Consider the following 10,983-nt stretch of genomic DNA (forward strand, 5'->3'; position numbering starts at 1 on the left):
AACAATTTTAGTAGAAGCAACTAGTAATTATCAACAAGATTCGATCAATATACGTACTCGGCCCCCCTATACTCGAATCCTGGCTCCGCCACTGCTGAGGTGGACTGGGTTGTGGACACTCCACAGCCGGTCAAACCAACAGAGCCAGTCAGACGTGCAAAAGATGATGATGATGCTTGGGAGAAAAAGAAAAGGGATCATGCTCTAGTGGAGATGTCATATTCCCTCGAAAACCAAAAGTGTCTAACGCCAATAAAAAGTGCATGGCTTTCATAAAGAACACAATTGAGAACGCTATTGTGGGCTCAATTGCAGAGTGTACTTCCGTAGGGGAGTTTCTTGAAAAGATGAAGAGCCAGTTCACTGGTTCTTCAAAGATATATTCTACCCAGTTGCTAAAGCAGCTGGTGACAGAAAAGCACACAGGCGGTGGACATGGCATAAGAGAGCACATCCTCAGGATGAGCAACATGGCAGCTAAGCTTAAACCCATGGATGAGGATTTGGAGCTCAAGCCTGCACTCCTTGTTCACTTGGTCATGGCTTCACTGCCAAAAGAGTTTGACACTGTTGTTGTCAACTACAACATGTCGCCTGGAAAATGGGACATTGAAAAGACTGGTCTTTTGGCAGTGAAGCCATGACCAGGTGAACAAGGAGTGCAGGCTTGAGCTCCAAATCCTCATCCATGGGTTTAAGCTTAGCTGCCATGTTGCTCATCCTGAGGATGTGCTCTCTTATGCCATGTCCACCGCCTGTGTGCTTTTCTGTCACCAGCTGCTTTAGCAACTGGGTAGAATATATCTTTGAAGAACCAGTGAACTGGCTCTTCATCTTTTCAAGAAACTCCCCTACGGAAGTACACTCTGCAATTGAGCCCACAATAGCGTTCTCAATTGTGTTCTTTATGAAAGCCATGCACTTTTTATTGGCGTTAGACACTTTTGGTTTCCGAGGGAATATGACATCTCCACTAGAGCATGATCCCTTTTCTTTTTCTCCCAAGCAGCATCATCATCTTTTGCACGTCTGACTAGTCAGACTCTGTTGGTTTGACCGGCTGTTGAGTGTCCACAACCCAGTCCACCTCAGCACAGACAAAAGCCAAGTCAACTTTCTTTCTCCATTCAGTGTAGTTATCACCTCTAAGGGTTGGAACATCTTTGCGGCAACTCATCAAGTGGTACCCTCCTGAAACCACAATGAAGTGAGATCATGACAACAGTTGCATGCTTTAATCCAACGTTGGTCAAAATTAAACATACAACTGTTTATGCAATTAAATCTATATCACCGTTGGGCAAAAGTAGAAATAAACACACCTTTTATAACAATAACAAATCATGATCATGTTATTAACAACGTTGGTCATAAAATAACAGAATCATAATCACTTTAAACATGCTTTTTAAAATTTAATTTCACTTCAGTTCTATTTACTTTTTAAAAGAGCACTTTTATTTAGTTGTAGCGGAAAAAATATGAATAAAAAATTCATGAATTTTTTACTTTTCAGAAGCATTTCTTTTACTTTTCTATTTTCTAAAACAAAATCTCCGTTGGGTAATTTTGAATAGAAAAAAAACTGTGTGAAAATTGCCCAAAAAATGGACAGAAAAACAAATAAAAAAGAAAACGGCAGCTCAGCCGGCCTCGGCCCTACGCCCGCAGCTGCGACCTCGGTCCAGCGCCGGTGCGCGCGCCATCGTTGTCGGCCTCTCCTTCCACTTTCAGCCCAAAAGGCCTACGGCGCGTTAGGTTACTGATCGTGGCCGTTGGTTTTGATTGGACGATCACCCGCGCATTCCGGTCGAACAAAACCCACCCCACCGTGCCGCTCGGGGAGACCCTAGTCCATTTCCCCTTTCTCTGCCCCGCTTCGTTTCTCTCCCGCAAGGGCAACGCCCCGCCACCGGCGAGGCTCCGTCTGGCCGCCAGCGATGGCGGCTAATGCCACCGCGCCGCGCCAGCTTCTCTTGCCCTCCCCCTCCTTTCCTCACCACCCGTGGCAGAGAGAGAGAGGCGAGCTGAGCCCTCCTCTGCTCCCCTGTGCGCCCGACGGCGGCTTTCCGATGCGGCGGCGCCCCCCTTGTCCCCCTTGTCGGCGCTTGCGTGCACCCGTAGGTGGGCGCACCGCCGTCAAGCGGTTCAACGGCGGCGCCCTACCGGCGACCGCGTGGCTGTCCGATAAGTGGGACCCATCCTTTCGGCGGTGGCAAAGGCGTAGTGCCCCCCACTGCCCGTGTTCTTCTTCCGAACGGTTCGGCTTGCCGATGCCCATCCGGATCGAGAGGAACGGCGCGGCCTTGTGGTGGCGCTCTTTGCCGGCGAGCTGTTGCTTTTCCTTCTCCCCTCTTTTTTTTTGTTTAGGGTTATTGTTTCTCTCGGGAGGGGATCTTTCTTTCTCTGTTTTTCTTTTCTACCGAAAACCATCTAAGCCTAGCAGGCTCTGAAACCATTGATGGAACCTTCGGATCGGGTAGGCTAGATTAGATCGGTAGTATACCTTCTCTTTGACTCGATGAACCCATCGAGGTGGCCATGGTGGAGCTCTGGCGGCGGTGAGTGTGCAGCGGCGATGGCGGTGCTTCCCGTTGCTACTGCGGCACCCTAGATCGGTAGGGAATATTGTTGGGGTTGGCGGCTGCGAGACGAACCTTGTTCTGCGTGCCCCGGCCCCCCACCTCTTTATATTGCGCAGCGCGACGGGGGCCCGTCAACCATAGGAGGTTGGGCGCCCCCGATCAGGGCGCGTAATCAAGGGCCCGATAGGCCGTTGGGCCTATGTAGAGGAGATCAACCTAACACAAACTACTTTGCACCTCGTTAGACTAAACACTCTTTGCAGTACCATCTACCAACCCATAGACATAGGAACCATATAGCTTCCTCTTCATGAACTTATATTAGCACGATTTAGACAATCTAAATGGTGTAATAAACAGAAAGAAGTCCTAGTGCTAGAAACACAATGGGTGCTACTGTGCTGCTAATGCACAATAGCACTCCTACAGAGTTCTGAAAATTCTGTAGCACTAGTGCTACAAGCACACTGGGTGCTACCGTGCTACCAATGGTAGCACCTTAAAAAATTATAAACTTTTCCTGAAACACTTATGTGTGTCGACAAGATATATGGTTACAATCCCACAAAATTTCAAATCCAAATTCAAACTACACATGCTTAACTGGAAGTAGTTTGCACCAGTCCCCCTTATATGTATAGAGGTGAACATGAAGAATTGCAGCCAACACACATTTCCAGCATATTTTGTACAAGTGAAGGTATGATGAATTCTCCGCCGTGCAGTTCACACGTGCCGTCAGGAGATACAAAATAAACGGAAATTTGGTACATAACATGACTACAAAATTTCTCAGGGTGCCAAATTGCGGCATGGCACATAGTGGGGTAGAACATCTAGAAGCATAGTGATCCATAGCTTTGGTATGTGTAAGAATATTGGTTATAGTTTTGTAGCAAGAGGAACAGGGCATCTATACCTGGATAGATGGATAATCAAAAAGAAGGCGAGAAGCAACGGATGATGAAGATTTGAGCAACCCAAAATACATCTCGTTCGATGCCCAATTGGCTATTGACTCGTGCATTCTGTATTGCATTGTTAACTTTGTAGTCAGTAGTTCATCGTGCAATGATGAAGCCCTCTCCAATAAAGACATCCCTAGGCCACCTTGCATAGCCTCCCTTGATAATATTACAGGTGCAAGTTGGTGTTGATCACCAGCAAGAATGCATCGCTTTCCCCGTAGTATAGGGATCCAGCATGAGGGTTCAATTGCTTGTCCAGCTTCATCTATAATGACGAGGTCAAAAAAACCAATTTCCTTGATAAGCGGATCAGCTGCCCCTATATTAGTTGATAGGACAACATCAGCATTTGAAAGTACCTCCTTGATTATTTCATTCTCCTTCTTTCTGAAGTTCTTCCCAAGTTTTTTCAGTAGTTGCCGTATTCCTGCAGCTAAAGAATCGTCCTGTATACACTGCTTTAGGTCCTTTCTTAAGTTAGATTTTTTCCTCTGAAACTCTTGTGTGAACTTTGCAAGCCTCCTCTTCACAAGCTCTCCCAAGGACCTTGATGAAACGGACGGGGATATCCTAGCAGGATTTCCAACTCGGACAATGTTAAGCCCAGTACCTGACAATTTCTCCACCATGTTATCAACTGCTGCATTGCTTGGAGCTGTTACAAGAACACGTTCACCCTGTCGGACAGCACAGTCGATGAGATAACTAAGCAAACCAGTCTTGCCTGTACCAGGTGGCCCTTGGATAACTAGGACAGGCCTTTTCTTGTTCAACCCTAGTGCAATAGCCTGTGACTGCGAGGCATCGAAGTCATACTTATACTTCCCCAGTAAACCATTGTCCTGTATTGCTGATGCACCCCAATCAGTCAGGTTACTCTGCTCCAGCATCGTCATGTCTTCCTTGTCCCCAAACAGAGTGGCTACTACCCCAATACAAGCATTTGTTTTCTGCAAACCTTTCCTCTGCAGAAGTATCAGTGCTTCACAATTCCGCTGCCAAATCATAAGCATAGATGAATGAGCTAAAATTCCGGTTTTCAAGATCCTAGATGGAACAGAAGTGTTTGATGGCACAGGAAAAAAAAGGAATTGTACCAAGTGGTTTGAGTGGATGGAAAATTTCCTCCAAAATAAAGTGCAAACCAATCCTTACGAAATGTTCCTAAGGATTCCAATCCTATGAATTTAAACAGCATATGTAGGCAAAATTCCTAAGGATACAAAACCTCCAAAAATCCTATGAAATTCCTTTGAATCACAATAGTGATGCTGAAACAGCAACATAGTTTTACAGGGTTAAAATATAGAAATTAAAAGGACTTACATTGCCATCACATATACCCTTCCTACAAGGATTGACGTATAAGTTTTGCATACCAAAGAATAAAGTTTATGCCAATAAGGATTCATTTCCACTTATGCATTTTTATACTCCATGTTATGTTCAATATCATGAAATTTTATTTCAAAAGGGAAATCTTGTGCTAATAATAAAGTATCAAACGGATGGGGTGATGTGTGCCAGTTTACTGTTAAGTAAAAAATAGGTTGATACTTAGATTGATACTTCTCTGTGAAGGCACAAACATGGCAAACGTCCGAACATGTCTTCGAGGGATATCATCAAAGTATAAGTGACTCAGAGCTGCGTTAAGAAATTGCATGTGTATGATGTGCCACCAACATGAGGAAATGTAAATTATCTTGAAAACAGAATACTATCCGGTGCATGAGCAAAACTGCATTACCTCGTATGTAAGTCCATCAGCCAATGCTTGTATCCTGTCGATCCGCACACTTTTTCCAGAAAACTTGGAGAAGGTAGGATCACCAGGGCGGGATTTCAAAGAAACAGTAATACTACAGCCATCCTCACCAAGATTATGTATAAAGCCTTGCACGCAAGAAGTGCCAACCTCGCCCTGGCTATTGCATGTCCTCACACAAACCATGTCCCCAGGGGAAAGTGTTGATGGAGGCAGTTTATGGGTACCTTCCACTCTAAACAGAACCAAACGTAGGCCTCCCAAGCCTGCACGCAATAAGATATTTAGTTCGATGAGCAGGCCTTATCAATTGTTCATTTTTCACATCATGTAGCAACTTCAAGTATCAGAAACTTCAAGCTAGAAGAATATACATTATTTATCTTTACCTGCATGCTTAAATACATAAGGACCATCAAAAGCATATCTTAATACAGTCTTAACCAATTAGGGGAACACTCGTTGAGACAAACATCATGCCCCTAATGATGCATAATTGAAATTACTAACCCAACTAAGAACATAAAAAAGACATAAGCACACTAACCAGTTGAGGTACTGATAACATTCAAATTGCAAACAGTGTCACACTGCTCTTGTTCTGCCTGACCATGACTCACCAAATACTCGACTGGCTTGAGTGGCTGCTTTGCTGCACTATCCATTGTTGGGGTGGCATTCAACTCTTCCTGGGTGAATTCCAGCTCTGCATCGCGCTCGATGTTTAGAAGGTCTGACATTTTCTTGACAAAGTCTTCAATTTTGGTCTGCATCAGCCTTGTCTTGTCGAGGCTTATGCCAAGGAGATTGTGCATCGCAGGAGCTTTAGGTTTGCGGGCACCTTGTCGGTGCTGGGCAGACTTTGCTGATTTTTTCAGAAGCATCCAGGATTCTGTGGAGCGCCAATCAGAAATAAGGCCCTGGTTCTGGTGTTTCAACAAGACCTCCCGGAGTTCACGTTGGAAGTGGTCAAAGAGGGTGGGGTAGTGGGTGGAGGCTTTCAGGCAGAGAGCTTCATGTCCCTTGGGCATGGGAGTGGCAGCGAGGTAAGGCTGTGCCAGAATCATAAACTCCAGGGTGCCTTCAGATGACCCCCCATCCAATGAGAATGCTGCTCCATCATTCTGCACTTCCGTGGAAGCAAATGTGGAGGCCATTGAGCACATGCCCAGCTTTAGCCATTGCATCACACACCGGCCCAGCTCCTTCCGCCCAAGGGGGTCACCACTTTCATAGGCCTCAGCCATTCTGATGGACACTTCTTCTGCAGATGGTACACGTTCCTTTTCTTCTTTTGCTGTCTCCTTGCTCTTTCTCCTGCTTCTCCTCCTTCCCTTGTTTCTGTTTCCATTACTGCTGGTGCCATTAGGAGTTGTTGAATGAGAATCATCTGGTAATAGTACTTGTTCTGTAGGGCTTGCAGATGGGACCAATCGGAGATGACCTTGATGTAAAGAAGAGATAGGAGCAGAACTAGTGCTGGACAGGAAAGATGGCGATGAAAGTAGCTTCAGTTCACTCCTCCTTAGGTGTAGCACGGTAGCAGAAGAAGAAAATAAGAACCTAAAAGACAGAATATGAAGAGACATGCTCAGCCCAGGAAAACCAGCAATGGAGGCAACACGAAAGAAGAAAAGAAATCACTGCCAGCAGAAGAACTGATTATGCAGATATTAACAAGCAATATGCGAGGTCAGGACTGCAGGTTGCTCACTGATATTTAGCCTGCTTCATGGCCATGCTAGTGACCTGCGAGATGTGGTGAAGGTAGTGCTACGTGACCTTCAAGGCTTGAAGCCATACATATATCAGACTATTACTCCAGATTTTAACCACTTCCGTGTCTATTCGCCCTGCTATGTTGCACATCTCTGATGTACACTTTGTTTCCAGCTACTCCTCAAATGCACATATTACTCCCATGGCCTCTGAAGCTCCAAAAAGTTCAGTTCTGATCCACCAACTTCCCCACTTTTCTTTTTTCAATTATCCACTCTACCCAATTGGAAAAACTAGCACCACATGTTAGAAGACCACATATATCCTTCTATACCTGCTGAATTTATAAATCACTTAGCATTCGATTTTTTCAGATACAAACTTGTCTTTCTGAATCTGAGCAGGTAACAAGTTCCTGCTACAGCCCTCTCACCATGGCATCAAGCAAAGTCTGCAGAATCTCAATACCGGACAGGGGCAGCTTCATTTCCATGTCAAGTTTGTTCTTAGCTGCCTCTGCAGCTTGCTGGCCCATCCCCACCATGCAAAGAACCAGGACAGGACTCTGATATTTGCATGAAAATATTAGCAAACAGAGGTATATGTACAAGTAAAGCCAAGACTTCACTGATATTCTGTGAATTTGGTGCCTTAGCTTGGCTTGTGTACTTGTGGAGATGATGATGCTACGTTGCCTTCTGGCCCAACACATATATATCTGCTGATGGTTAACACGTCTGATTCTTTTCCATCCTGTAGGCACCACCGGGCAGATTGCACAATTTTGCTTGTGTGGCTCTGACCCTCTCTACTTGTCCCTCTCTTTAGTGGTTCCCTTTTTCTCATCCACTCTTCAAACCGGCCAGCCTGGACCAGTCCGTTTGACAAGAGCACCAGATAGCAGGTTTGGGATCCCAAGTTGGTGTACAGCCATCAGCTCCAGGAAAGCTAGCCGATGCCACTTCAGCTTTCTAGGAACTACCAAGCCAAGCCAAACCATGGCAGGGTCAGGAAGACAGTCCAGTGTCTGCCTGATCCACCCCAGCCTTCCTGAGCAGTGCGGCGGTTGTGGGCAACGAAGCTCCGGCCTTGAAAGGTCTGACATGCGGGGTGGTTGCACGGCCTGCGCATTTCGTCGAGCAGGTGGAGCGCGAAGTCGGAGAAGGCATGGGTGCATACGTTCACCGCAGGCGCACACATCAGGGTCGCCGCAGACGCGTGCCGCTTGCGGGAGAGGTGCATGGATCCCCCTTGAGGGCCCGGAAGCAGTAGAGGTGTTGGCCGCACTGAGCCGCGACGGCGCGGCAGTCGAGCAGGTGGTGCGCGTGCATGTCACGCATTGTGCTGCCGCGGGATACGGCGGTGGCGACGACGCCAAAATGTCGGCGAGGCACGGATGTGGTCAGGCGGTCGGCGTGTCGCCGATACCTTGTTCCGATAGGGTGGGCGTGCGCGTGCCTGCGGAGCTTAACGATGCCGGAGTGCTTCAGTTGGTGTGCTTCAGGGCAAAAATAACAAATTTGACCTATGAACGAAATCAAATCACAGAATGAACTGCCCGTAAAGTTATTTCACGCGGCTAACCTTTTTGTGTGACGCCCGACACGAAGGCGCCACACTACACTGTGCAACGCCTCACAGATAGGCGCTATACGTATGGCCAGCGTCGCACCCGTGTGATTCGAAAATTACTAAGTCAGTGTGCAGCGCTGGAGAGCTAGGCGCCACACTATACAGTGTAGCGCCTAGCTTCTAGGCGTTCACTAGTGGTTGCTTCGTTTTGTAGTGCAACCACTAGTGCAGCGCGTGAGAGCTAGGTGCCACACTATACAGTGCAGCGCCTAGCTTTTAGGCTCTGCACAATGACTTAGCAATTTTTGGCGGTCTGGGGTGCAACGCTGGCCAGACGTATAGCGCCTATGTGTGAGGTGTTGCATAATGTAGTGTGGCGCCTTCGTGTCGGGCGTCACACAAAAAGGTCAGCCGCGTGAAATAGTTTCACGGGCAGTTCATTATGTGATTTGATTTCGTCTACAGGTCAAATTTGTTAAATTTGCCGTGCTTCAGTTGGTCGAGAACTCAAGATGTGGCTATGTGGAATGATATTAGGAACATCTATGGCGGTTTGGTTGCCTATATACAAGTTGCGATGGAATTTTGACCTACACAAATCTCGAGACCGTAACACTCCAATCGTCGTTTTTTCGGAGTCAGGGTCAACTTACCATATTCGGCAGTCCACCAACTCCTGAAAATCCAAGGATCTACGGAGCGAGGAAACGACTGCTCCCTAATTTTCAACTACAGCTCCGCCTGCTCCGGAAGCGGGGTTGTGGAGTCAGAGGCATTCCGAACAAAGCCTTAGTAATCCAAACCAAATTCAGTCCAATCTATACTAGTACATACCCATTAAACCAATTCATTCCAAACTGTAGGTGCTAGAGTCCAAACCAATCCAAATTATCATATTGTTTAAGCCAAACCAATCCAACTCATTCCTCACATACAGTTTGAACCCAAACTTTTCAAACCATGGACAAAGACAGAAACATAGGAGAGAGAGAGGATGGAGAGGGGAGAGAGAGGAGGCAGGAGAGAGAGATAGAGAAGAGGAGAGGGGAAGGGCCGCCCCTAGAGAGGAACTCTATAATCTACTCGTGAGTGCTTGGAGGCGGGGGTTGGAGCTTTAGCCGCCGCCGGCGCTTGTGATGGTCGAATTTGGTCGCTCGATCCAGTTTTTATCTACGGGTTGAAACGGGCTATGACTGTTTGGTCTTCATCCAGACCAAATCAAGCCGATCTAATATCATTGATAAAGCCCATGCCAAACCAGATTACCACGGGGGTCAACCCATTCAATCCAATCCAAGACAAACCAATAGAAAACCAAACTGAAACTAAAGTTTCAGTCCAAACCATTCCCGGGGTAGGAGCAACATTATTTGAAAGAGAATTGCAAAAAATAAATTGGGAGAGATACATTTTTGTATTTACTTTTTTTTTCTTCTTCACCATACTAGGTGTGGGTTTAATTAATTTTTCCAAGCTTCTTATTGAAGAGAGTGGTTGGAAAGTAAGCTCCCCCTCATCACCTGATTCATCATGAGGAACAATAGAAGAGAATTGAGAAATATTTTTCTTTTCATTAGTATCCCTAATTGGAAAATTTTTACCAAGTCTATGCTCTCCACAAAAATTGACATGTTTATCAGAGATTTTTTCTTCAAAAATTTTATCATGACTAGTGCAATTATCATTAATTTTATGAATATTTATAAAAAGCATACCAACAATCACTGGCAAAGCGTTGTGGAGGCCAAAGGGGGCCACGGCCCCCTTCCAAAAGTCAAAAACAAAATTTTCTACTACTAAGCATCATGACCTAGGTGCCCAGCACATGAATAGAAAACTTTACTCCCCAGCCCAATGCGGTGATACACTACGTTGTCTCTTCTTTCAACACACGGTCAATCTAAGCCTCGATCGACCGTTTAAGTTTTGCAAAGAATGCAGTTAACATTCATTCAACTCGATCGATCGTAACAGGACACGAAAAATGAGCAAGCTACGGTCTCCAGCTGGAAATGAGAGCTATCTCTGTGCCACTAGCTTAGAAAGAGATGAGCCTGCATGGCCATTCGATCTTTAATTTCTGATAGGCCGGCCAGTCCAACAAGACAAAATCCTAATTTTGACGAGTGATGAAGAAGGGGAGTAACAATACGATGTGGTTGGGACTGCAAATTTCTAGCGCCGGTTTTTTGGTGCTGCTCCTGCAAATCAATCAACCACATTCTAGTTATATCAATTAAACAAAGTCAAATATGAGAAGTAAGAATGATTATTGAATTATCTTTTCAGATAAGATTTATTTATTTTTGTAATTTTACGTTGCGAGACACGCCTGTTTTTGACTTTCCATGCATACTTTTATTTTAGTTTG

At 45.7% G+C, this 10,983-nt stretch overlaps 1 protein-coding gene across 2 annotated transcripts in view; it reads right to left on the minus strand.

Annotated features, from left to right (window-relative positions):
* LOC119301108 (DNA-binding protein SMUBP-2-like) overlaps positions 1-8,378 on the minus strand; it is a 20,239-nt gene extending 11,861 nt beyond the window's left edge. Inside the window, exons 1-5 of one of the 2 annotated variants that reach the window (XM_037578013.1) lie at positions 7,036-8,378; positions 5,869-6,884; positions 5,304-5,587; positions 3,505-4,548; positions 1,144-1,191 (exon numbers count right to left, since the gene is read on the minus strand). In XM_037578013.1, the coding sequence (XP_037433910.1) occupies positions 1,177-1,191; positions 3,505-4,548; positions 5,304-5,587; positions 5,869-6,884; positions 7,036-7,061 (2,385 nt within the window). In that variant the 5' untranslated portion in view covers positions 7,062-8,378 and the 3' untranslated portion in view covers positions 1,144-1,176. The remainder of the gene's footprint in view (positions 1-1,143; positions 1,192-3,504; positions 4,549-5,303; positions 5,588-5,868; positions 6,885-7,035) is intronic. The other variant, XM_037578012.1, reaches the window with a different exon arrangement.
* Positions 8,379-10,983: the final 2,605 nt, after the last annotated feature.

Source organism: Triticum dicoccoides, chromosome 5A (genome assembly GCF_002162155.2).
Source record: "Triticum dicoccoides isolate Atlit2015 ecotype Zavitan chromosome 5A, WEW_v2.0, whole genome shotgun sequence".
Lineage (NCBI taxonomy): Eukaryota > Viridiplantae > Streptophyta > Magnoliopsida > Poales > Poaceae > Triticum > Triticum dicoccoides.